This window comes from Balaenoptera musculus, chromosome 1 (genome assembly GCF_009873245.2).
Source record: "Balaenoptera musculus isolate JJ_BM4_2016_0621 chromosome 1, mBalMus1.pri.v3, whole genome shotgun sequence".
In the NCBI taxonomy this organism is placed as follows: domain Eukaryota; kingdom Metazoa; phylum Chordata; class Mammalia; order Artiodactyla; family Balaenopteridae; genus Balaenoptera; species Balaenoptera musculus.
Window position 1 is genome coordinate 98,028,176 of NC_045785.1, and position 27,993 is coordinate 98,056,168.

Consider the following 27,993-nt stretch of genomic DNA (forward strand, 5'->3'; position numbering starts at 1 on the left):
AGAACTCCTGATTTAGCCTCTCTCCCTTTCTTTGGGTAGAACAGCATGTAATACCAATTCAGAAGTAAATTGGAATACTATACTTTAAAAGAAACTTTTCCAGAAATACTCTCCCAGTGATATCCTGAGAGAAGTTAGTCACACCTTGGGAGTTCATTCAACACTGGGTCAGAAATTTATTGGCTAAGGAATACAACACAAGTGATCTCCTGGCCCCCTGACCAAGATCCGGCCCTCTTCTTCACTTCCGACAAGCCGAGTGCGTGAGAACTAAGATCTTGAGATGTTATCCGACCGTGGCCTTGCTTAGGCGTGGCCTAGCACAGCCCCTCTGGCTGCCACTGTTCTTATGTAACTGCAAATGATCGCTGGCAAGGTTAGAGGGGCCTTCAGAATGCCTGAGATCAGAATCAGTCCTCAAGATGTGGGCCGGTTGTCATGGTGACTCTATTGTAGCATCATTTTATTTTTCAACTAAATAAAAGAAATCTTCAGTCCCATCTGTTCAGTATGAGCCATTGCCTTTGGAGTCAGGACATGAGAGAGGGGTTTCAAAGAGTCATCTACTTTGTTGGAAACAGAAAAGGAAAATTGAGTTGAGATTTGTTGCCTACCTCTGCTGGGTGTTTCTGCAGCAAAAGTGGCAAACTCTGTCATGGGTGCTTCATGGAGACCAAACACCAAAGTTTGTTTTCAGGGTGGAAATCAGACGTCATGACTTTAAAGGTCATCAGTCAGTCAGCAGGAAACCTTGGTGCGTGGGGCCTGCGTTCACCTCTCACCAAGCTCTGGTGACGTGAATGCAGCTGGACACCTTCAGAGCCCATAAAGGCCCCTGATCTCGGCTGTCACATTCCCATTGCCTAAGTATGAGGAAGCAGGCCGTGGCTAAACCAAGTTGTACAACTCCTTGCTAAAAAAGAATAGGGTTGGGTTCCATTGCTTCAACTTGCATAGCACCACGCATCTCTCCTTCAGAGTACTTACTCTAGTTGATGATCTCACGTGTGTTTGTGTGTGTGTGTGTGTGTGTCTGAGATGGTTTGCCTACTTCCCACTCTACATTATATGCTCCATGAAGACAGATGCTATTTCTTTGGCTCAGCTGCGTATCCCAGAATCTGGCATGGTACTTGTTTATTGAATGAATGAATGAATGAATGAGTGAATTAGTAAAAAATCCTGGGGAGTATGGGGTCCTCAATTTATAGAGAAGAAAACAGGCCCAGAGAAGTAACAAGTTTCCCAAGGTCATGCCTTAAGGAAGTGACAATGATTTTTGCAAAAACCTAGACTCAAATTGTGTCCCAAAGGGAGGGGTCTTGGGTAAAACCAAGCGAGATGTTCTTTGTCTGCTTCCCCCACCTCCACAGTTCCCACAGCTCTTAAACGGCAAAAGACCAGAAATGCCATGGCAGCCACTGCTTTGATTTCTTAGGGCTTCCGCTCTGCCCCCAGGGCCAAATTATCACAGACAGAGAATGAGACCTCACAGCCTTAGCTTTGGATTTCAGATATGTCTGGCTGTAGACCCTTGTGTTTCATTAACAGGTGTTTCTGGTTTGTTTGTGTTCCCTCATTCTCTAAAATGTTGTTTTCTACATTTCCATACCCAGAGGAGGTTGGGATCTCTTTTGTAATTATGCCTACAGTCTCTCCATTGCCCAGGATATTTCTGTGGCTTCTGAGCATAAAAAGAAAAAAACAAAAAACCTAGTAGACAAACAGTGGCACTTGTCTGTGATGCTCTCTCTACCCTGTGTCCACTTGAGAGGTTAGCCAATTCACCACATGGTGGCCTTCTTCTATTTAGGAACAGGGCGCCCTACAGATCAGGGAGTGGTGGGCACAGGGCCCAGGATAGAAGAGTCAAGGAGGGAACTTACCAGAAGTGTGGGGATCACAGAGGAAGCTTGGCTTCTTTTCTGGCTTCTGGCTAGGCCTTTACCTGCAATCGCCCAAGGGCAGAAGGAGGCACAAAGCTGAAAGGCCACTCCTCCCATGGCTCAAGGCTGGGCCTGAGGCCCTTGGGCCTGTCCTCTTCCTTTCCTGACCCTTCTTCTCAAGGAGACCTTTCTATGCCTGCTTACCCAGGGGCCCCAGAAGCTCCTCTGACGTCTCAGCCTCCCTCCTCTCTGGTCTACACACACCTCCACTTATGAGGGCTACAGTGCTCTCTCTGCCACCTCTCAGGGAGCATTTGTCACTGTGAAACAGAATTGCCCCTAGCCCATGGGCAGGCTGCACAGGATTCCAGGGGTCCAGGCAAAAAGAAGAGGGTCACATTCACCCATTTGAAAGCTGTTCCTTGACCCCTTTCATTTTCCCCAATTCCCACCCACACCACTCCAACTGCTACCTACCCCTTCTACTCATTTGACCTCTCTTTCTTCTGGACAAATGACTGATTATAGAGATGATCCCCAAGCCCGTGATCAGCATGCAAATGATGAGAATGGTCATCCTGGAAGGAATCACAGACAGCATCCATGGCCCTTGGAAGACACCATCTTTTGGTTCTCTGCTCAGGATCCCCTTTTCTGGGACCCGTCCCCTCTCCCTGCCCCTGCTCTCGCCCAGTTCCAGCAGCACCTGGCAACCTGGATTCCTTCAGAGCACCCGTCTCCTCCAGACCACACTTGATGGGACCTGGGGTGGGTGTCTGACCAACCTGAGCCCAGCCCCCTCCTCGGGAACTAACATGGGACTGGGAGTGGGAGGATGCAGCCTCAGGCTGGCGAGTCTCTTGAACAGGAGAAAATTAAACTCGGCAGCTAGAAATGGATTATCTTCTCCTATGGCAAAAACGAAATATAAAAGGGCAGTGGGGAGAGAGAGGAAGCAAACACACATAAGCGTAGCAGATTAGAGATGGAGATAAATCCTGATGGCGTTCCAGACCCTTTCTCAGGGCTACCACATCCCTGCCCTCGTATTTCATCAGACATTGCTCTCTCCTTATGAAGAATTTCCCTCTTTAACTAAAATAGCCAGAGAGCATTCTTGCTGCTTGTGATCAAGAGTCCTAAACTATATTCTTTTGAAGGAAAATAAATAGTCACACTGAAGACAGTTCAGGAAGAGAAACAATACACTGCTGTAAAGGAGCAGGTGCAAACCCACCATCAAGTTGTGTTGTTACTGCCCGCCCAAAGTGTGCTTGTCTCCTAAAGTCATGACTCACCTGGAGTGATCTGCCTTGTGGACAACTTTGGAAGAATTGCAGCTTCTGTTCTTGTTGCCTGATAGGTCTGTGTCAGAAAGGATTTGTTGAGAGTCAAATAAGGCCCATCCCCAGGCCCTTCCTTTGCTTTCTGCATCTCTGCACCTCTGCCTGTCATTCCCTCAGTCTCCAGAGAATTAGTGCCCTGGGTGACTGCTGGGTCAAGTCCAGCTGTTTATGTGTGCCCTGCACAGGGCAGAAGGCAGAGGGAACAAGCAGGGCTGTAATCCAGCCCATATACTCTGTTTGCCAAACCATGCACCTTGCCACTGGGATCCATGCACCTGGAGGAAGGGGCATCTTTTTCAGATTTGCACAAAGGCACTGTGTTGACTAGATATGGCCTGTGGTTAGAGAGTGCCAGGCTGAGTGCCAGTCCTATCCTTAAGGAACTGATCAGTAGGTAACATAATTGCCACATCATGCTTCTGACAGCCACCAAAACTCAATGGGAGGAGGGCCACCATGGTCACCCAAATTGCCACCTGTGATAAGACTGGGGTGTGGGGTGTGTGTCTGTGTTTCATTTAAACTAAGGAGCACACTTAGGTGGGACTTCTCTCATCCTGAGCCTAAAACTCAGGACAGACTACACAGTTAAGTAAAAGCAGAACCACACAAAGTAGAAACACTGTAGGCGTGAAGGGTATCACACATTCAGTAAGATGCTTGCTGAACAAATAACCAGTTGGTCAAGTGTGAGCAAGGCCCTCTAGCACCAGGAGGAGGCTTCCCGGAGCTTCCCTTAAGTCCTCTGTTTTCCTACTGACATTGTGCTCTGGATTGCACTAGAAAAAGACATCCCTTCTAGAAATGGAAATAATGAGAAGCCACAGGAGGAAAAGAAGAAAAGAAAGATAGTACTTTCCATAAGCAGTGTGCCTGAGAGAGGTTTTCAGCATTGGACAGAAGGATTTTGGGGAGCGTCTGGAGACCCTATGCCTTCGCCCTGGCCCAAAGGAGCAACACACTGGCTTAGACAGACTCACCCCTCCAGGCTGCTCCACCCACACCCTTCTGGCAGCCTCTTGGTGCAAACTGTACTCCTTAAAAGAAAACACTGACCTCTTGGACCATATTTATCCCTGTAAATTATGAAATTATTTAAGTGGACACTTTTTTTTTTAATAATACGTTTATTTTATTTTATTTTTTTAAATTAATTAATTTTATTTTTGGCTGTGTTGGGTCTTCGTTTCTGTGCGAGGGCTTTCTCCAGTTGCGGCGAGCGGGGGCCACTCTTCATTGCGGTGCGCGGGCCTCTCACTGTCGCGGCCTCTCTTGTTGTGGAGCACAGGCTCCAGACGCGCAGGCTCAGTAGCTGTGGCTCACGGGCCTAGCCACTCCGCGGCATGTGGGATCTTCCCGGACCGGGGCACGAACCCATGTCCCCTGCATTGGCAGGCGGATTCCTAACCACTGCGCCACCAGGGAAGCCCCCTAAGTGGACACTTTTTAAGGGTGCTTGTCTAGGTGCTTAGACCACTTTTTACAGCCTCAGTCACTCCTCAAGAAGTGAATCTTCAAGATTCTAGACCTGCAAGGCAATGCTCTCGCACCTGTCAGCCTCCCAAGTTCCATCAGCCAGATGGCTGTGAGGGGAGAGAGGTGCCAAGAGCACCCCAGGGCAATGGCACCTTCCTCTTCCCCGAATTCCAAGTCAATTGTCAGCATCATCAGCAGCTACCCTACTATGGAGGGAAGGAGAGGCCAGGTTACCCCAGAGAACCTAGGGGGAGCCCGAGTTGTTGCTCTCTGAGTATTTACCACACCAGCTAACATGCACTGCTGTGGGTTACCCCCAGCTGGACCCCCAACAGGCTCTTACCTCTCCCAGACCAAAAATTGTTGGCGAGGGCTCTTCTGTTGTCAGTGACAACCAGCTCTGTAAAATCCATGTCATCCCTGACAAAGTCCCGCTGGATGCCGCACCAGTACCAGCCCGTATCCTCCTTGGTCAGGCAGGACACAGTGACAATAAGCTGGTTTCCTATGTCCCTCAGGGCCACGCAGTCAGTGCTGTTGGGTGTGAAGGCAATGATGTTGCAATAGTCCTGGAAATAGCCTCGGCACCAGTATTTGGGGTGGTCCTTATAGTGGGCATCGTAGTTGCAGATGGCAGAAACTGTGTCCAGCACAAAGCTTTCCTTGACCTTTTTGTCCATGATCATAGCATCTGTGAAAACACACATAGACAAACACTATTGTTCTTTTAAACACATTGCAGTTTCTGCACCCTGGAGGAAAATTAATTAAAGCATTGGAGGCCGATTTTTGCCTGCATTGGGGTTGGCAACTGTTATGGGCTGAATAGTGTCCCCCTAAAATTTATACGTTGACGTGTTAGCCACCCAGTACTTTAGAATGTGACTACATTTGGATTTAGAGCCTTCAAAGAGGTAATTAACTTAAAATGGGGTCGTTGGAATGTGCCCTAATCCAATCTGACTGGTGCCCTAATAAAAAAGGAGATTAGGATACAGACAACAGAGGGATGACCATGTGAGGACACAGTGAGAAGGCGGCCTTCTGCAAGCCAAGGAGAGAGACCTCAGGAGAAACCAAACCTGCCAACACCTTGATCTTGGACTTCTGGCCTCCATCACTGAAAGGAAACAAAGTTCTATTGTGTAAGCCACACAGTCTGTGGTTGTTACAGGAGACCTAGCAAACTAATACAGCAACTCTGGAGAAGACTTCTTCCCTGGCCTAAGAGTGGGTAAAATATGTCTCCCCCTCTGCAAGAATTTAGGCAGCTTCTCATGTTGCTTGGGGGGGAGGATAGAAGAACCTGAGGCTTACTGTTAGTAGATCCTCTGCCCCTAGCCCCCCACTCCACCTTGGCATCCTCAAAAAGAAAATAAGGAGGTTTGAAAGAGAAACAAACTCACAGACATAGAAAACAAACTTATGGTTACCAAAGTGAAAAGGGCAGGGGGAGGAATAAATTAGGAGTTTGGGGTTAACAGATACACACTACTATATATAAAACAGCTAAACAACAAAGACCTACTGTATAGCACAGGGAACTATATTCAGTATCTTGTAATAATCTATAATGGAAAAAAACCTGAAAAAAGAATATATATATAAATAACTGAATCACTTTGCTGTACACCTGAAACTACACAACATTGTAAATCAAATATACTTCAATAAAATTTTTAAAAATAGAAAATAATTATAGAAAAAGAAAGTAAGGAGGTTTAGAGGCTTCTGATGGATGTATAGGGCTGAAAACAGAGATGTCTCGTTCTGTCTGTCCTCAGGGGCTAAGAGCTTCATGTTTCCTCCATACCAGACCAGTGTGGTCATATCAGTCATCTCAGGATGTTGCATAATAAGGAAGTCGTGTACTTCACATCCAGATTGACGGTGGCTGGGGAAGTGTCTGACCAAGGAGACGAGATGGGCAACAGACACCACTCCTCCCTCAGCCTTCCAGATGTGCACTGGGGCCCCCTCAAATGCTGCCTCAAGTGTAGCTCACAGTGGGTGCGACCAGCCTACAAAACAGGCTCACATCCTTGATATCATTTGACATGGTATGATATTTTGTTCTCAGATGGACCCCATAAGAAAGATTGTGTGATACTCAGTTTACTGGCCTGAACACTGACCCAGAGAGAGGTGCAGTGACTCTCAAAGGTCACAAGGCTGGACAGTGGCAGAGCTGGGGCCAGCCCGGTCCTCTGAGTCTCATCTTCGGGGTCAGGCATGGGCAGAAAGTGGAAAGTCCCATCCTCATATATCAGCACAAATGTTTTTAAGGGGAGAAGGGGGAAAGGAAGGGGGAACTTAAACTGAGAGAGAGAATCCAGAGCCCTCATTTTAGCTGAGGGCCTCAAATTCCCCCACAACCCCTTCATCAGATCAAAGAACAAGGACTAATTTGGACAAGATCTATTTCCACCTCCTTTTATTTTCCCATCCCACTCCTTAAGTGGTTTGAGCTAATAAGCAAGAACTCCAGGTAGGAAAGGAAAAGAAAATGCACAGTCTCTGGGAAGCTTGGAGGGCTGGAGATGTTCCTTCCCCATCTCTTACCTGAAAAGACAGTCAAGGAGAGCAGAATGAAGAGCCTCATGACTGGAAGGAAGTGAACCTTCAACTGGGATGACCAGATGGACCCAGGGGTCTTAGGAATCCTAGATCTGTTTTCAGGAGACAGACATCTTTGAGTTTAAGATGGTTTTATCCTGTTTGGAGTGACCAGGGAAAAGAAGGACCAACCAGTTAATCCAAGAAGTGCTACTATGTATAGGTACCCTGGTTGTGCACTGCACAAGGGTACCTCATCAGAGGGATGCCATTTGCGGACATAAACTTACTTATACAGTAATATGAGAAAATTCTGGGCTTCCCGGTAGAGCCCAGAACAGCAGTGAAGATCCCCCTCCTGGATAAATCCACTCTGGCACACAAGGCACACTCAGAAGGGCACATGCACACACACCATCACTGGCACACATTTGTCTGTGCAACAGTGCCCTGTTCTGCCAATGGTCCAGGTATCATACGAGGCCAGGCCTCTTGTCTGTTCACCACTCTTGGAAGTCCAATTCCTATTTAGCTGAGAGGAAGACTAGTAAGGAGATTCGTAACTATCCTGCCTTCTGAGTGAACACTGCACCCTCATCCAGGGAGCGGGGCTAGAGGGTGGAGCCTGAAGCAGATGTGCCTGGCATCCGGAGCATGTGAGCAGGTGAAAGTGCGGGTTTTTGGGCATCAGTAGACAGGCTGCAGCCTAAAGACATCTTGAAAGCTTTCCTGGGACAAAGCAAGGCTATCTGTCCATGCAGCAGAAGCTTCCCCTTATTCCTAATGGGACTCATATGGCCTGGCCACTGATTTTTAAAGTTTGAATTATGGAACCACCCTCAGTTGAATTTAAGCTGAATGCTTACTTATCACATCACAGAGCTAGCACTTCTCATCAAGGGCTGGACGTGGGTGATTGTCCAGGTTTTCAATAATGTCCTCTCTTGAGGAAAGAGAGCCTTTCTCTAATTCACACCAAGTCAGCATATGGGCCAGCAGCAGGCCTGCATCATGGTACATGTTTTATCTGCATCATGGTAGGTGTTTTGCTTATATTGCCTCATTTATTCCTCATGAAACCTTTATGAGTTCAACAATTAAACTGCACGGGGAAAAAATGAAGCAGGAATCTATAGATTAAAAGGGCTTAAGAGACATACTGATAAAATTGCAGTATATGGAATTTATTTGGATTCTGACTGAAGGAAACACTTGAGAAAATTTGGACAGTGACTAGATAGTTGATGATATTCAGAAATTATTGTTGGGGGGCAGAGTCAAGATGGCGGTGTGGGAAGATGCTGAGTTAGGCTCTCCCCACAACTAGGGCACCTGCTGGCCGCTGGTGGGGGACCCTGATGCCCAAGTAGACAGGAGGAACCCCCAAGTGAACCAGTAGGACATGGGGGCATGGAGGGGGGAGGAGAATCGGAAGACAGACAGGATCGGTGCCCCTGAGGCTGGGGAGATCAGGAGAGGCAGGCGGGAGGGACTCTCTGGGAGGAGCAGGAGAGGAGCGGAGGACGATCGCCTGGCCCACTCAGGCCCAGGGAGGCTGCTGAGCTCCCAGGCCAGTCCCCTGCCCTGCAAGGCCCCCCAACCCCACTCCGGCCACATTGGTCCTGGGGTCATAGGAAGGAGGCTGAGGGGAGAATAGGAGAGACAGGCAGGAGGGGCCCTCTGGGACCAGGGGAGCAAGAGAGGAGAGGAGGGCATTTGCCCCACCCACTCAAGCCCAGGAAGCCTGCTGGGCTCCCAGGTGAGGTCCCCCATGCTCTGAGACCCAGGGTGGGGGACACTTCTGGGCCCCTTCTGTTCCTTGAGCCTAAGCCCCACCCCCACAGCCCCCAGGGCCTTTTCCAGCCCTGAGGGTCCTAAGCATAGGCCCCGCCCAGCACCCAAACCTCTCTCTTGCTTAGGCCCCGCTCTCCACAGCCAAGGCCTTCCCCTCCCCTTTTTTTTTTCTTTTCTCTCCTCCTCTTCTTTACTATTGTGATACTGATGTACCTTCCAGTTGTTGATTCATCTATATTTTTATTTTTATATTCTTTCTAACATATCTGTTAGTTTCCTAGTCTAATTTTATTTTTTACTTTGTTATTGTTCTCTTTTTTGATTTTTTGCCACCCCATGCAGCGTATGGGATCTTGGTTCATGACCCGGGGGTTGGGCCAAATCTCCTGCGGTGGGAGCTCTGAGTCTAAAGCACTGGACTAACAGAGAACCTCAGACCCCAGGGAATATTCATCGGAGTGAGGTCTCACAGAGTTCTTCATCTCAGCACCAAGACCCAGCTCTACCCAGTAGCCTAGAAACTCCACTGTTGGAAGCCTCAGGCCAAACAACCGGTAAAACAGGAACACAATCCCACTCATTAAAAAAAAAAAAAAAAAAAAAAAGAGATGGCAAAAAAATATGTCACAGATTAAGGAGTAAGGTAAAAACCTACAACCAAATAAATGAAGAGGAAATAGGCAATCTACCTGAAAAAGAATGCAGAGTAATGAGAGTAAAGATGATCCAGAATCTCAGAAATAGAATGGAGGCATGGATTCAGAAAATACAAGAAATGTTTAACTAAGATCTAGAAGAACTAAAAAACAAACAAACAGAGATGAACAACACAATAACTGAAATGAAAAATACACTAGATGGAATCAATAACAGAATAACTGAGGCAGAAGAACGAACAAGTGAGCTGGAAGATAAAATGGTAGAAATAACTGCTGAGGAACAGAATAAAGAAAAAAGAATGAAAAGAATTGAAGACAATCTCAGAGACCTCTGGGACAACACTAAATGCACCAACATTTGAATTATAGGTGTCCCAGAAGAAGAAGAGAAAAAGAAAGTGTCTGAGAAAATATTTGAAGGGATTATAGAAAACTCTATAATCTCTTCCTTAACATGGGAAAGGAAATAGTCACCCAAGTCCAGGAAGCACAGACAGTCCCATACAGGATAAATCCTAGGAAAAACACACCAAGACACATATTAATCAAACTAACAAAAATTAAATTCAAAGAAAAAATATTAAAAACAGCAAGGGAAAAACAAAAAATAACATATAAAGGAATCCCTATAAGATTATCAGCTGCTTTTTCAGCAGAAACTCTGCAGTCCAGAAGGGAGTGGCAGGGTATACTTAAAGTGATGAAAGAGAAAAACCTACAACCAAGATTACTCTACCCAGCAAGGATCTCATTCAGATTTGATGGAGAAGTCAAAAGCTTTTCAGACAAGCAAAAGCTAAGAGAATTCAGCACCACCAAACCAGCTTTACAACAAATGCTGAAGAAACTTCTCTAAGTGGGAAACACAAGGGAAGAAAAAGACCCACAAAAAAAACCTCAAAACAATTAAGAAAATGGTAATAGGAACATATATATTGATAATAACCTTGAATGTAAATGGATTAAATGTCCCAACCAAAAGACACAGACTGGCTGAATGGATACAAAAACAAGACCCATATATATATGCTGTCTACAAGAGACCCACTTCAGACTTAGGGACACATACAGACTGAAAGTGAGGGGATGGAAAAAGATATTCCAGGCAAATGGAAATCAAAAGAAAGCTGAAGTAGCAATACTTGTATCAGATAAAATAGACTTTAAAATAAAGAATGTTACAAGAGATAAGGAGGGACACTACATAATGATCAAAGGATCAATCCAAAAGAAGATATAACAATTATAAATGTTTATGCACCCAACATAGGAGCACCTCAATACATAAGGCAAATGCTAACAACCATGAAAGGAGAGATCGACAGTAACACAATCATAGTAGGGGACTTTAACACTCCACTTACACCAATGGACAGATCATCCAAACAGAAAATAAATAAGGAAACACAAGCTTTAAATGACACAGTAGACCAGATAGATTTAATTGATATTTATAGACCATTCCACCCAAAATTGGCAGAATACACATTCTTCTCAAGTGCACATGGAACATTCTCCAGGATAGACCACATTTTGGGTCACAAATCAAGCCTCGGAAAATTTAAGAAAATTGAAATCGTATCACGCATCTTTTCTGACCAAAACGCAATGAGATTGGAAATCATTTACAGGAAAAAAACTGTAAAAAACCCAAATACTTGGAGGCTAAACAGTGTGCTACTAAACAAACAAGAGATCACTGAAGAAATCAAAAAAGAAATTAAAAAATACATAGAAACAAATAACAGTGAAAACACGATGACCCAAAACGTATGGGATACAGCAAAAGCAGTTCTAAGAGGGAAGCTTATAGCAATTCAATCTCACCTCAAGAAACAAGAAAAATCTCAAATAAACTATCTAAACCTACACTTAAAACAACTAGAGAAAGAAGAACAAAGAAAACTCAAAGTCAGTAGAAGGAAATAAATCATAAAGATCAGAGCAGAAATAAATGAAATAGAAACAGAGAAAACAATAGCAAAGAACAATAAAACTAAAAGCTACTTCTTTGAGAAGATAAACAAAATTGATAAACCATTAGCCAGACTCATCAAGAAAAAAAGGGAGAGGAAGTAAATCAATAAAATAGGAAATGAAAAAGGAGAAATCACAACTGACACTGAAGAAATACAAAGGATTATAAGAGACTACTACAAACAACTATATGCCAATAAAGTGGACAGCCACAAAGAAATGGACAGATTCTTGGAAAGGTACAATTTTCCAAGACTGAACCAGGAAGAATTAGAGAACATAAACAGACCTATCACAAGTAATGAAATTGAAACCATAATTTAAAATCTTCCAACAAACAAAAGTCCAGGACCAGATGGCTTCACAGGTGAATTCTATCAAACATTTAGAGAAGAGCTAATACCCATTCTTCTCAAACACTTGCAAAAAATTTCAGAGGAAGGAACACTATCAAACTCATTCTACAAGGCCACCATCACCCTAATACCAAAAAAGACAAAGATACTAAAAAAAAAGAAAATTATAGACCAATATCACTGATGAACATAGTTGCAAAAATCCTGAACAAAATGCTAGCGAACAGAATCCAGTAGCACATTAAAAGGATCATACATCATGATCAAGTGGGATTTATCCCAGGGATGCAAGGATTCTTCAATATATGCAAATCAATCAATGTGATGCACCACATTAACAAATTAAGGAATAAAAACCATATGATTATCTCAATAAATGCAGAAAAAGCTTTTGACAAAATTCAACACCCATTTATGATAAAAACTCTCCAGAAAATGGGCATAGAGGGAACCTACCTCAACATAATAAAGGTCATATACGACAAACCCACAGCAAGCATCATACTCAATGGTGAAAAACTGAAAGCATTTCCACTAAGATCAGGAGCAAGACACTCTCACCACTCTCATTCAACATAGTTTTGAGAGTCCTAGCCATGGCAATCAGAGAAGAAAAAGAAATAAAAGGAATACAAATTGGAAAAGAAGAAGCAAAGCTGTCACTGTTTCCAGGTGACATGATACTATACATAGAAAAACCTAAAGATGCCAACAGAAAACTACTAGAACTAATCAATGCATTTGGTAAGGTTGTAGGATACAAAATTAATGCACTGAAATCTCTGGCATTCCTATACACCAACAATGAAAAATCAAAAAGAGAAATTAAGGAAACACTCCCATTTACCATTGCAACAAAAAGAATAAAATACCTAGGAATAAACCTGCCTAAGAAGGTGAAAGACTTGTACTCAGAAAACTATAAAACACTGATGAAAGAAATCAAAGATGACATAAACAGATGGAGAAATATACCATGCATATTGGAAGAATCAATATTGTGAAAATGACTATACAACCCAAAGCAATCAACAGATTCAATGCAATCCCTATCAAACTACCAATGGCATTCTTCACAGAATTAGAACAGAAAATTTTACAATTTGTGTGGAAACACAGAAGACCCCGAATAGCCAAAGCAATCTTGAGAAAGAAAAACGGATTTGGAGGAAGCAGGCTCCCCAACTTCAAACTATACCACAAAGCTAGAGTAATCAAGACAGTATGGTACTGGCACAAAAACAGAAATATAGATCAATAGAACAGGTTAGAATGCCCAGAGATAAACCCATGCACATATGGGCACCTAATTTACAACAAAGGAGGCAAGAACATACAATGGAGAAAAGAGAGCCTCTTCAATAAGTGGTGCTGGGAAAACTGGACAGCTACATGTAAAAGAATGAAATTAGAACACTACCTAACACCATACACAAAAATAAACTCAAAATGGATTAAAGATCTAAATGTAAGACCAGACACTATGAAACTCTTAGAGGAAAACATAGGAAAAACACTCTTTGAAATAAACCACAGCAATATCTTTTTTGACCCACCCCCTAGAGTAACAGAAATAAAAAGAAAAATAAACAAATGGGACTTAATTAAACTTCAAAGCTTTTGCACAGCAAAGGAAACCATAAACAAGACGAAAAGACAGCCCTCAGAATGGGAGAAAATATTTTCAAATGAAACCACAGACAAAGGATTAATCTCCAAAATATACAAACAGCTCATAGAGCTCAATATCAAAAAAACAAACAATCCAATTAAAAAATGGGCAGAAGGAAGACCTAAATAGACATTTCTCCAAAGAAGACATACAGTTGGCCAAGAGACACATGAAAAGATGCTCAACATCGCTAATTATTAGAGAAATGCAAATCAAAACTACAATGAGGTATCACCTCACGCAGGTCAGAATGGCCATTATCAAAAACTCTAGAAACAATAAATGCTGGAAAGGATGTGGTGAAAAGGGAACCCTCCTGCACTGCTGGTGGGAATGTAAATTGATACAACCACTATGGAAAACAGTATGGAGGTTCCTTAAAAAACTAAAAATAGAACTACCATATGACCCAGCAATCCCACTACTGGGCATATACCCAGAGAAAACCATAATTCAAAAAGAGACATGTACCACAATGTTCATGCAGCACTATTTACAATAGCCAGGACATGGAACCATCCATCGACAGATGAATGGATAAAGAAGATGTGGCACATATATACAATGGAATATTACTCAGCAATAAAAAGAAATGAAATTGAGTTATTTGTAGTGAGGTGGATGGACCTAGAGTCTGTCATACAGAGTGAATTAAGTCAGAAAGAGAAAAACAAATACAGTATGCTAACGCATACATATGGAATCTAAAAAAAAAAAAAATGGTACCGATGAACATAGTTGGAGGGCAGGAATAAAGATGTAGATATAGAGAATGGAATTGAGGACACAGGGTAGGAGGGGGAAGCTGGGGCGAAGTGAGAGTAGCATCGACATATATACACTACCGAATGTAAAATAGTTAGCTAGTGGGGAGCAGCAGCATAGCACAGGGAGATCAGCTTGGTGCTTTGCGATGACCTAGAGAGATGGGATAGGGAGGATGGGAGGGAGGCTCAAGAACGTGGGGATATGGGGACATATGTATGCATATGGCTGATTCACTTTGTGTACAACAGAAACTAACACAGTATTGTGAAACAATTATACTCCAATAAAGATCTATTAAAAAATTTTTTTAAAGAAAGAAATTATTGTTACATTTTTTTCAGATGTGATAATGATATTGTCATAGCCAGCTTCTAAGATGGCTCCTGGTATTCATGCCATTGTGTAATCCCCTCCTAATCTGAATCAGGGCTGGCCCATGTGATCAGTAAAATATGGTAGAAGGGATGGCATATGACTTCCGAGGCTAGGTCATAAAAGGTGTGCAACTTCCACCTCAGAAGTCACACTGCTCTTTCTTTCTTGCAGAAGTCAGATGCCATGTTGTGAAGACTCTCAAGCAGACCTGTGCAAAGGCCCATGTGGAAAGGGACCAACTTGCCAGACATGTACGACCCACCTTGGGAGTAAATCCTCTGGCACCATCAAACCTCCAGATGACTACAGACCCAGCAACCTCGTGAGAGACCTCAAGCATGACCCACACAACCAAGATGTTCCTGAATTCCTGACCCACAGAAAGCACAAGAGATAATAATTATCATGTTAAGCCTTTAAGTTTGGGAGTAGTTCATTACATAGCAATCAATAATTAATATTGACATTGTGGTTATTTTTTTTTAAATAGTTCCTATTGCTGAGAAAGTGGAATGTAAAACAAACACTCAGTATTGTTCAGAGATGGCACACCATGAACCTGAAGAAAGTACCAACAGAAGGAGATTATACACAGATATCAGGAAAATGCCCAAGACATGAAAAAGTAACATTCTAAAGCAAATGACAGGCTCAGAGTTACAGAGAATAAACAGATGTGTCCATTAGCGTTCTGAGTATTATCTGGTGTTATTAGTTCTGTTGCTCCCTCTTAAGGGTAGAATTAATTTTCACTCTATTTGATGTGTAAATAAAAACATAAATGGGTAATAAGGATAAACCAAATTTTTAAAATATCTTTTTTTTTTACTTTTTATTTTGTTTTTAGTTATTTCTGAGATATACATTTTAAAGTAATAACTAGAATTATGACTTATAACATTATATCAGAACATACAAGATTTTTAGAATTTTCATGTAATGTCTGAAACATTTATATTAACATATTTCCATATAAATAACCCAAAGAAAGTTTAGTATTAGTTGTTTGTTTGTTTGTTTATACTGCAGGCTCTTATTAGTCATCAATTTTATACATATCAGTGTACACATGTCAATCCCAATCACCCAGTTCAGCACAATACCATCCCCACCCCACCGCGGTTTTCCCCCTTTGGTGTCCATACGTTTGTCCTCTACATCTGTGTCTCAATTTCTGCCCTGCAAACTGGTTCATCTGTACCATTTTTCTAGGTTCCACATACATGCGTTAATATACGATATTTATTTTTCTCTTTCTGACTTACTTCACTCTGTATGACAGTCTCTAGATCCATCCACGTCTCAACAAATGACTCAGTTTCGTTCCTTTTTATGGCTGAGTAATATTCCATTGTATAAATGTACCACAACTTCTTTAACCATTCATCTGTCGATGGGCATTTAGGTTGCTTCCATGACCTGGCTATTGTAAATAGTGCTGCAATGAACATTGGGGTGCATGTGTCTTTTTGAATTATGGTTTTCTCTGGGTATATGCCCAGTAGTGGGATTGCTGGGTCATATGGTAATTCTATTTTTAGTTTTTTAAGGAACCTCCATACTGTTCTCCATAGTGGCTGTATCAATTTACATTCCCACCAATGGTGCAGGAGGGTTCCCGTTTCTCCACACCCTCTCCAGCATTTGTTGTTTGTAGATTTTCTGATGATGCCCATTCTAACCGGTGTGAGGTGATACCTCATTGTAGTTTTGATTTTCATTTCTCTAATAATTAGTGATGTTGCGCAGCTTTTCATGTGCTTCTTGGCCATCTGTATGTCTTCTTTGGAGAAATGTTTATTTAGGTCTTCTGCCCATTTTTGGATTGGGTTGTTTGTTTCTTTAATATTGAGCTGCATGAGCTGTTTATATATTTTGGAGATTAATCCTTTGTCTGTTGATTCGTTTGCAAATATTTTCTCCCATTCTGAGGGTTGTCTTTTCATCTTTTTATGGTTTCCTTTGTTGTGCAAAAGCTTTGAAGTTTCATTAGGTCCCATTTGTTTATTTTTGTTTTTATTTCCATTACTCTAGGAGGTGGATCAAAAAATATCTTGTTGTGATTTATGTCAAAGAGTGTTCTTCCTATGTTTTTCTCTAAGAGTTTTATAGTGTCTGATCTTATATTTAGGTCTCAAATCCATTTTGAGTTTATTTTTGTGTATGGTGTTAGGGAGTGTTCTGATTTCATTCTTTTACATGTAGCTGTCCAGTTTTCCCAGCAACACTTATTGAAGAGGCTGTCTTTTCTCCATTGTATATCTTTGCCTCCTTTGTCATAGATTAGTTGACCATAGATGCATGGGTTTAACTCTGGGCTTTCTATCTTGTTCCGTTGATCTATGTTTCTGTTTTTGTGCCAGTACCATATTGTCTTGATTACTGTAGCTTTGTAGTATAGTCTGAAGTCAGGGAGTCTGATTCCTCCAGTTCCGTGTTTTTCCCTCAAGACTGCTTTGGCTATTCGGGGTCTTTTGTGTCTCCATACAAATTTTAAGATGATTTGTTCTAGTTCCGTAAAAAATGCCATTGGTAATTTGATAGGGATTGCATTGAATCTGTAGATTGCTTTGGGTAGTATAGTCATTTTCACAATATTGATTCTTCCAATCCAAGAACATGGTATATCTCTCCATCTGTTGGTATCATCTTTAATTTCTTTCATCAGTGTCTTATAGTTTTCTGCATACAGGTCTTTTGTCTCCCTAGGTAGGTTTATTCCTAGATATTTTATTCATTTTGTTGCAATGGTAAATGGGAGTGTTTCCATAATTTCTCTTTCAGATTTTTCATCATTAGTGTATAGGAATGCAAGAGATTTCTGCACATTAATTTTGTATCCTGCAACTTTACCAAATTCATTGATTAGCTCTAGTATTTTTCTGTTGGCATTTTTAGGATTCTCTATGTATAGTATCATGTCATCTGCAAACAGTGACAGTTTTACTTCTTCTTTTCCAATTTGTATTCCTTTTATTTCTTTTTCTTCTCTGATTGCCATGGCTAGGACTTCCAAACCTATGTTGAATAATAGTGGTGAGAGTGGACATCCTTGTCTTGTTCCTGATCTTAGAGGAAATGCTTTCAGTTTTTCACCATTGAGAGTGATGTTTGCTGTGGGTTTGTCGTATATGGCCTTTATTATGTTGAGGTAGGTTCCCTCTATGCCCACTTTCTGGAGAGTTTTTATCATAAATGGGTGTTGAATTTTGTCAAAAGCTTTTTCTGCATCTATTGAGATGATCATATGGTTTTTATCCTTCAATTTATTACTATGGTGTATTACATTGATTGATTTGTGTATATTGAAGAATCCTTGCATCCCTGGGATAAACCCCACTTGATCGTGGTGCATGATCCTTTTAATGTGTTGTTGGATTCTGTCTGCTAGTATTTTGTTGAGGACTTTTGCATGTATATTCATCAGTGATATTGGTCTGTAATTTTCTTTTTTTGTAGTATCTTTGTCTGGTTTTGGTATCAGGGTGATGGTGGCCTCATAGAATGAGTTTTGGAATGTTCCTTCCTCTGCAATTTTTTGGAAGAGTTTGAGAAGAATGGGTGTTAGCTCTTCTCTAAATGTCTGATAGAATTCACCTGTGAAGCCAGCTGATCCTGGACTTTTGTTCGTTGGAAGATTTTTAATCACAGTTTCAATTTCATTATTTGTGATTGGTCTGTTCATATTTTCTGTTTCTTCCTGGTTCGGTCGTGGAAGGTTATACCTTTCTAAGAATTTGTCCATTTCTTCCAGGTTGTCCATTTTATTAGCATAGAGTTGCTTGTAGTAGTCTCTTAGAATGCTTTGTATTTCTGCAGTGTCTGTTGTAATTTCCCCTTTTTCATTTCTAATTTTATTGATTTGAGTTATCTCCCTCTTTTTCTTGATGAGCCTGGCTAATGGTTTATCAATTTTGTTTATCTTCTCAAAGAACCAGCTTGTAGTTTTATTGATCTTTGCTATTGCTTTCTTTGTTTCTATTTCATTTATTTCTGCTCTGATCTTTATGATTTCTTTCCTTCTGCTAACTTTGGGTTTTGTTTGTTCTTCTTTCTCTAGTTCCTTTAGGTGTAAGGTTAGATTGTTTACTTGAAATTTTTCTTATTTCTTGAGGTAAGCTTGTATAGCTATAAGCTTCCCTCTTAGAACAGCTTTTGCTGTATCCCATAGGTTTTGGATCATCGTGTTTTCATTGTCATTTGTCTGTAGGTATTTTTTGATTTCCTCTTGGATTTCTTCAGTGATCTCTTGGTTATTTAATAACGTATTGTTTAGCCTCCATGTGTTTTTGTTTTTTACGTTTTTTTCCCTGTAATTGATTTCTAATCTCATAGCGTTCTGGTCAGAAAAGATGCTTGATATGATTTCAATTTTCTTAAATTTACTGAGGCTTGATTTGTGACCCAAGATGTGATCTATCCTGGAGAATGTTCCGTGCACACTTGAGAAGAATGTGTAATCTGCTGTTTTTGGATGGAATGTCCTGTAAATATCAATTAAATCTATCTGGTCTAGTGTGTCATTTAAAGCTTGTGTTTCCTTATTTATTGTCATTTTGGATGATCTGTCCATTGGTGTAAGTGAGGTGTTTAAGTCCCCTACTATTATTGTGTTACTGTCGATTTTCTCTTTTATAGCTGTTAGCAGTTGCTTTATGTATTGAGGTGCTCCTATGTTGGGTGCATATATATTTATAATTGTTATAGATTCTTCTTGGATTGATCCCTTGATCATTATGTGGTGTCCTTCCTTGTCTCTTGTAACATTCTTTATTTTAAAGTCTATTTTATCTGACATGAGTATAGCTACTCCAGCTTTCTTTTGATTTCCATTTGCATGGAATATCTTTTTCCATCCTCTCACTTTCAGTCTGTATGTGTCCCTAGGTCTGAAGTGGGTCTCTTGTAGACAGCATGTATATGGGCCTTGTTTTTGTATCCATTCAGCAAGCCTGTGTCTTTTGGTTGGAGCATTTAATCCATTCACATTTAAGGGAATTATCGATATGTATGTTCCTATGACCATCTTCTTAATTGTTTTGGGTTTGTTTTTGTAGGTCCTTTTCTTCTCTTGTGTCTCCCACTTAGAGATGTTCCTTTAGCATTTGTTGTAGAGCTGTTTTGGTGGTGCTGAATTCTCTTAGCTTTTGCTTGTCTGTAAAGCTTTTGATTTCTCCATCGAATCTGAATGAGATCCTTGCCTGGTAGAGTAATCTTGGTTGTAGGTTCTTCCCTTTCATCACTTTAAGTATATCATGCTACTCCCTTCTGGCTTGTAGAGTTTCTGCTGAGAAGTCAGCTGTTAACCTTATGGGAGTTCCCTTGTACGTTATTTGTCATTTTTCCCTTGCTGCTTTCAATAATTTTTCTTTGTCTTTAATTTTTGCCAATTTGATTACTCTGTGTCTCGGCATGTTTCTCCTTGGGTTTATCCTGTATGGGAGTCGCTGTGCTTCCTGGACTTGGGTGGCTATTTCCTTTCCCATGTTAGGGAAGTTTTCAACTATAATCTCTTCAAATATTTCCTCTGGTCCTTTCTCTCTCTCTTCTCCTTCTGGGACCCCTATAATGCGAATGTTGTTGTGTTTAATATTGTCCCAGAGGTCTCTTAGGCTGTCTTCATTTCTTTTCATTCTTTTTTCTTTATTCTGTTTCACAGCAGTGAATTCCACCATTGTGTCTTCCTGGTCACTTATCTGTTCTTCTGCCTCAGTTATTCTGTTATTTTTTTTTAAAAGTAATCCCTATTGCTGAGAAAGCTGCATGTAAAACAAACACTCAGTATTGCTCAGAGATGGCACACCGTGAAACTGAAGAAAGTACCGACAGAAGGAGATTATGCACAGATATCAGGAAAATGCCCAAGACCTGAAAAAGTAACATTCAAAAGCAAATGACAGGCTCAGAGTTACAGAGATTAAACAGGTGTGTCTATTTGCATTGTGAGTATTATCTGGTGTTATTAATTCTGTTGCTCCCTCTTAAGGGTAGAATTAATTTTCACTCTACTTGATGTGTAAATAAAAAGGTAAATGGGTAATAAGGATAAACCAAGTTTTTAAAATATCTTTTAGAAATACAAACTAAAATGTTTACAGATGAAATAATTTGATGTGCAAAATTTCAAGATAATCAGGGTAAGGCAAGTTGGTGGGGTCATTAATGAAACAAGGTTGGCTGTTAAGTTGATCATTATTAAAGCAGGATAATAGGTATATGAGCCTTCGTTATTCTAATCTCTCCACTTTTGTGTGTTTGAAATTTTTCATAATAAAAAGTAAAAAGCAAAAAACAAACAAAACAAAACTTTGACACAGGTGTTACTAGTCCCCCATTTTACAGATGAGAAAAATTGAGGTTCAGTTTAAGTAACTGCTAAATTTAAGTTCACACAGCTAGTACAGCCGCCGTGAGCTGATGCTAAATCTGAAAGAAAACATTGTTCTTTCCATCGCTCAATTCTGCTTCCCCAATAGTAACAATATCGCAACACTGTAGAGAACTTTACAGTTGAGATTTTACATTATGCCAGTCATCCGAGTGGTTGGGGCAAGATGCAGCCTAATTTTTCTCATTCCCATTGTACCCAGTATAGTATCTAAGGGCAGAGTTTCTCTAGAAAATGTGAATTTAGTTGTAAGAAACTGAAGATACAAACGGACCATGACCAGACCATATATAAAAATAGAACTCTGGTCCACTACCAGCCCAGGAAACCAGCCCCTTATCTATAGTAACTGGCCCAGGAAGCCAGCCTGATATAAACCAGACTTATAGGAAGTCAGACCATTATTCCTAGTAACAATCCAGAAAACCAAACAATAATCCCTGTAACAATTGGCCCTGAATGGCCAGGACTTGATGAATAACTGACAGCTTCCCTAATTTTTGTCCTGCTTCCATCTAGGAACTAACCAGAGAAAGTCAAATATGCCCCCTAACCCATCACACAGGATGCCCCACTTCTAGTCGGCCTGCCTACAGCCTCCCCAGGCCAACGGTCTCCAGTCGGGGTGCACCTGAAGCCTTCTTTTTTCCACTATAAAAGTATCCCGCTCTTCTGCCTGCCTTTAAGTCTCTGCCAAAAATCAAGGGGCAGTGGCTGACTCCTTTGCTATAGAAAGCTCAGAATAAATAGGGTTTGTTTGTTCTCATTTGGTTGGTCTTCACTTATTTCTATTGTTGATTTGATTTTAAAAATTGAGTAAATAAGCCCAGCTACTCAGCATCTACCTTTGTTCCAGCGAATCTGTATGGAGGAGGAAGAAGGAAGCAAACCTCAGTTTTGTCTGGGTGGTCTTTTTACCTTATTCCTTTAAAATGAAAGCCCAACAGCCACCTTTGACAATGTTTAGCTGAAGGGAGCTAGCCAGGAGACAGACTCAGGGAAACTCCAGTGACATTAATCTCTAAACCTGAAACCAGGGTAGATCTCATCACTTCCAGCCCAACTCCTCACCAGTGAGTCTTGGTTCATCTTTTTTGAGTTCACACCAAAAGACATTTCACTGTAAGGGCCTCTTCTGGGCTGGTGGAGCCCCTTAGCTCAAGAGATTCTCATTGACTCCCAAGCCCCCAAAATACAACTTCCTACAAGCCTTCAGTGGGTTTGCTAAGCAGTGACTGTCAGAAAGGAAAAGAGAGAGAAGTAGGGGAGGAGGAGAAAGGGAGAAAAAAAAAGTTTTTCTGAAACTCAGGAGCTACAGCTTGTCTGATGACACCAAATGACTCAGGACAGACCGCTGTTTTCTTGTGAGGCAAGCGGTCCCTTTAAATCAAGTTTCCTAAAAGGGCACATGCCAAATGTTGCTATAGAAACTGGGTTAGAGGCCAAGAACCAACCAGCACTTCCCTCAAGTCTCCAACTGGGCAAAGGTGAGTCCTGGGCAGAACAGTGTGCCAGGAGCACCCAATGCCCCAGAGTAGACCCAGGGCCTCATCCTGGAGGGGCATTTTAACTAAACACAAAAATTAATATGGGGGAAAATGCTGAAATCAAAAGAGGGGATACCATTACGAAAAAGTTGGAGGTGGGGGAGGCCTGTCTTTTGAAAGAAAAAAGATCCCCCAAAATGTTGATGGGGAATTTGTCAGGACAAAAGTCCCCTCCCATGTCCAGGGACCCCTAGGAATGGGGGGCGGTGGTGCGTTGCAGTCCTCTGCCTCTAACATAAGATTGTGAATGGTGTCAGGAAGTGGGTGGGCGGGGTGACGCCCTCGGTTTGGCATTAGTAGAAAATGCTATGTGTGAGTTTTTCAACATCGCACATAGTGTTGATTATTCCTGGGCTGACAAGAGAAGACACGAGGACATTTCCCTGAAGTGAAATGTTAACAAGATAAATAGGGTTATCAGGCTCTGGTCTAAGATTAGGGTCAGGATAACCTTTCAAGATTGGCTAAGAACTAATAAGAAAAACATTTTCAGTACACTTATCCTCTTTGATGTGGTTTAACTGAAATCCCCATCCTGCTACTCTCATCAAGTTAATATATTTATTGTCTTGGGAGTGAGAGTCCACAGCTGCAAGTTTGGATAGCCCAATCAGAGATGCCACCTCGAACTTCCAGAGCCACACTCAATGCCCGAATGACTTGACTAGAACGCCATCCCTGTCTGGTGTCCCAACTGGCAACAGCAGTTAAGGCAAAAAACCCAGCAGTCCTTGAGTATACAAATCATAGTTTGTACCCATGATTCTGTTAATTGTACATAAGGTGAACTTAAGAGTTTGGACTTTGTAGAAATTACAAGTCACTCTGCATGTTTAGGGATAGGTAGCAAGAATCTTGGGTTCTCCCATAAGGCAGGACTGCCTTGAAATCCTGGCTCTCATACTTGTTAATTGTGTGATTGTGGACAAGTTACTTAAAGCCTCTGTGCCTCAGTTTTCTCTTCTGCAAAATAGAGATGGTAATAACGGTGGTACCTAAAAGACTGTCAGGACCAAAAGAGAGAATGCATGCAAAATAGTACATAGAAAGTGCTCAACAAATAATAACTATCTGGTGTCTCTTTTTGCCCCACTCCCGCTATTCCTATTAAATAATAAAATACCAGAGGAGATGATTAAGACTCAGCTCTAAGAATTATTTCTTCTCTAACACTTGATGAATGGTTCATAAAGTTGACAAATGCTCTGATCAGCCCTGGAAAAAGGAGCAGGGTGTTCTGGGGCCAGGGGTGAGGGTCCTAGAATTTACATAGGCAAACATGCCACATGGCATCAGGTAGAAGCAGGCTGAGTGCCAGGAGGAGCCAGCTGGGTCTTCAAGCTCCAAGTGACCCTGGCCCTCAGCAAAGAGCTACACAACAATTAGTTATTATCTTTTATTTACTCAAATACATTTACAGGTGAATCTAGCAAGTTAAGTCCCTCTTAAACTCAGTTCACTCCTTGCATTCCATCCATCCTCCAGGCATCTGCTGAGAGCAGGGTTCTCTGCTTAATTCCATAATGGAGTAGAACTGAGTCACCATTATGTACACGTCCAGCCCAGTTGGGACCCTTTGGTCAGTAAGTCAATGAGGCATCCTTCAGATTCCATGACTTCTGTTTGGGAAGGAGGAACACAGGCAGTAGTAACAATAGAACATTGTCCTCAAGTCAGACACCAAGAAAATTGAATTAGAAAAGAAGGACAAGAAAAAAATTGAATTAGAGAAAGAGGGTAGTAGGGAAGATACAATTGGAGGCAGCCAGCCAAATGCTTCCCACATCACTGGAAGGAATCAAACATGTGAGAGCCCATGGCCCAGGTGGATAGGCCCTCAAGTGTTTGTCCATGCTGAATCTGAAGGTCAATGGGACGGAGAGTCATCTTTCATGGATAGCTACACAGAAGTCTGCTCAGTGCTTGAGTCCAAGGAATTAGAGGGCTGGCAGATCACATAGGCTTTGAGGATCAAGAGATAGGTTTCCTGGAACTTCTTTATTTTATAAGCATAGACGATAGGGTTCATCATGGAGTTAGCATGGGACAGCAGGATGCCCAAGTACAGCACAACTTGTGGTACTTCACCATTAAAGTAGATGATACAATTGATGACGGATAAAGGCAGCCAGGACAAAGCAAACAAGAAAAGAACCAGAAACAGAGACTTGGCTGTCTTGAACTCCCGTCCGTAAAATGCACCTGTCTCTTTGGAGTTAGAAATGTTCTGATTGAGTTTGTTCCGGATGACATAGAAGATGTCAAGGTAGATGGCACACATGACAACCAGGGGAATGAAAATCCAAGTGAAGAAGCTGAAGTAGACCATGTAGTCCATCCTCATGACGGAACGGAATTGGCAGGAAAGGAAGGTGAGATTTTTGTGGTACTCTGAGTTCAGTTTCACGTTCCAGCCAAACATGGGAGTCAATCCCACCAGGAATGACACCAGCCAGCAAAGGCCCAGAGCCAACCATATTCTTCTTTGAGTGGTGACCCTCTTGTATCTGTTTGAATTGAAGAGAGTTGGTGAGTTCACAGCAGGAATTGCTAATGGGTGGGGGGAGTTGGAGCTGGAGGGTGTTGGTATTCTATGGTGATTTCAGCTAAACTCTACTGGATATGAAGACAAGATGAGCAGACAATGATTAGAGAAAACTCCAGCAAAGTTCTCTGGGAACTTTTCTAAAGAAGTACAACCTCCAAAGCAGCAGGAGTACGTTGCCTAGAGTCAGGGGCTTGTGTACCCCATTCACAGTTCCATTTCCAGCCCAAGAATTCTTCAGTCCCTGGGAGGTAAGAGTTATCAATCAAAGTCTCCTGGGATCGCCTTACCTGGGGAGAAATAATCTGCTCAAAGCATGTTTGCCTGCTGTGCTCTGCACTGGTTTTTTTTGTTTGTTTGTTTTGTTTTTTGGCTGTTGTGCTGCTGTCCATAAATTAGACTCTGCCTGTCCCACACTTACCCCCTACCTGTGTCTGCCCCTGCTTCTCTATTTGCACCACACTTGGGGTTTGAGTTAGACTCCACTCTCATGGAGTTGCAAAAGTCATGTTGAGGTGCTTCCAGGACCTTAAAAGACTCATCCAATCAAAAGTCACCATTTCTCCTTAAACCATTCTTCCTGACAACATTCTACACAGGCTATAAGAAGGAAGCAGATTTTGTTAAGTACTGGCTATGTACTCAGTAGACTTTCTCTCAATAAAATCTCATGATAAACTGGAGATATTTTTATGACAATCTCCATTTCATTGATGGTAATGGTGAAAATCATAGTAGTTACAGCTACCATTTACTGAGCACAGACTGTGTGCTGGGTATTTTTCTAAGAGCTTTACGTGTATTAACTCATTTGATCTTATGGGGAAGGTGCAATTATCATCCCCATTTTATAGGTGAAAAAAATGAAACAGACAAGTTAAGCAACTTGTAGAAGCTAAAAGTGTTGGAGCTAAAATGGAATGGAGGTGAATCTGAGTTCAGAGCATCTTAACACTATGATGAGGAACTGAGACGCAGAAAGCTAAATAACTTGCCCAAGATCAGACCTCAAGATCTGGGATTTGAACCCAGGCTCGTTTGTATCAAAAGTTGTCTGTAGCTCCCTCACCATGCTCTTTCCCCAAGAGAAGAGAGGAGCAACAAGATACCAATGTAATTCAGGACACCTGGGGAATTAGATTTCTTCATTTGGCAGTCTGTTCTGTTCACATGGTCACATGAAAAGTTGTTACTACTTTCTGCAATGGAGAACTTTTTTGGTCCCCTTCTCAACATGGAAGAGGAAGCAAAATTAAAATAACTTTAAAATAGCCTACATTTGCAAAGAAGAGAAACATCAGTTTACCTCCTTCTTTTCTCTCTGCTTATGTTATCATCTAGTATGTTTCTATCATTTCTAAAAGTCAAGAGCATTTTTCACTAATTAAAGATGCATCCAATTTTTATCATCTTTAGCCCGCCAGGGTATTGAGCATATACTCCTGTAGTCAGTGGGGAGGGATTGGAGTGTTCCTCTGTTTCTAGTTCCCAAGTCTCTCCTCATCATTGTTAAACCCTTCACACACCAAATGGTGAAGAGAACCTCTTTCAAGCTAAGAGGCCAATTTGGATTTGTTTCCACTCAAAAAGTGTGAGATCTGGAGGTTTTAGCCCCATTTCCCAGGCACCTCTATCACTGCCCCACACCACCCCTCTCCAAGCAAGTTACCTGACCGTGAGCTTGACCCGCAGGTATCGGTCCACGGCAATGGCTAGCAAGGACATGATGGAGGCGTGGGTGAAGATCAGCAGCAGGCAGGTCATGAGAAGGCAGCTATAAAAGTGGATTGTGACACCCAGGCTGATGACAATGGCCAAAGGCATGACCAGCACCCCGACAGCAATGTCAGCCAGGGCTAGGGAGACAATGAAATAGAAGGTGGTGTTCTGCAGGCTGGGGTTCAGTTTGACCACCCAGATGACCAGCACATTGCCCACTATGGCACAGAGCCCAATGAGAATCTCCACAGTGATGTAGGTAGCATTGGCCAAGGACACGGCAGTGCTGTTGACAGGCATCTCGCTTTCCAAGTGGAGCCTCCCAGGTGACATGTGTGCCAACAAGATCCGTGTGGACAAGTCAGCCTAGCTCTTGCCAGACATCTTGCCAGAGGTCCAGGTGCAGCAGCCACAATCCAGAACTCACAACTCGCCCATTCCTTCTCTTCTCTGGTGGAACCCCCTCTCCCCCTCTCCTTAGAGACAGTCCATTACAGGGCCATCACTTTCAGCCCCAATGCAGGCCGTACACCCCTGGGCTCCCAGAAGACTGGAGAACAGTTCTACGTGGGCTGAAAGTGAAAATGATGCTGCTCTTAGTTCCCCTGCCCCTGGAGGGCTACTAAAGCTCCATCAAGATAAACAATGATCTTCAGTGGTGTTTCAGGAAGTGAGATGGGCCAAGAGGAAGCACAGAGCCAGGAACACTCAGCAAGAAGATGGAAAGAATGGGGGCTGGGTGGGGGCATGTTCATGGCATGGAGAAGACTCAGCATTCATTTGCTCAGGGACTAGATAAGAATGTCACTCTGGGTGAGAGAGGAGCTGGGAACACTGACTACGTAATATTCTGGCTTTCTGCCAGCTTATCAGAAAGATCGCGCAATGAGGAGGCAAACAGAACACACAGAAGAGAAAGAAATAGACTT

General features: G+C 42.1%; 1 protein-coding gene across 2 annotated transcripts; it reads right to left on the reverse strand.

Annotated features, from left to right (window-relative positions):
- Positions 1-436: 436 nt before the first annotated feature.
- ADORA3 (adenosine A3 receptor) lies at positions 437-27,696 on the reverse strand. 2 transcript variants are annotated; one of them, XM_036867562.1, is made up of 7 exons: positions 27,015-27,629; positions 7,271-7,377; positions 5,052-5,399; positions 3,185-3,251; positions 2,364-2,464; positions 1,887-1,948; positions 437-566 (listed from the first exon to the last, which is right to left on the reverse strand). In XM_036867562.1, the coding sequence occupies exons 1-7, from the start codon at positions 27,395-27,397 to the stop codon at positions 564-566; spliced, it is 1,071 nt and encodes a 356-aa protein (XP_036723457.1). In that variant the 5' UTR covers positions 27,398-27,629; the 3' UTR covers positions 437-563. The 2 variants fall into 2 exon arrangements, with proteins under 2 accessions (XP_036723457.1, XP_036723468.1); XM_036867573.1 differs by lacking the exons at positions 437-566; positions 1,887-1,948; positions 2,364-2,464; ... (1 more) ...; positions 5,052-5,399; positions 7,271-7,377 and adding an exon at positions 24,183-25,307 and having other exon boundaries at positions 27,015-27,696.
- Between the last annotated feature and the right edge of the window lie 297 nt (positions 27,697-27,993).

What these genes read in the sequence shown, in the direction of transcription:
- ADORA3 (XM_036867562.1), bottom strand. Translation starts at nt 27,397, where the DNA reads ATGTCACCTGGGAGGCTCCACTTGGAAAGCGAGATGCCTGTCAACAGC. An exon ending in CTCCTTGACTGTCTTTTCAG is followed by an intron (nt 5,400 to 7,270) that starts GTAAGAGATGGG and finishes GTGTTTTCACAG; the next exon opens with ATGCTATGATCATGGACAAA. An exon ending in AGGTCAAATGAGTAGAAGGG is followed by an intron (nt 1,949 to 2,363) that starts GTAGGTAGCAGT and finishes GGGCGATTGCAG; the next exon opens with GTAAAGGCCTAGCCAGAAGC.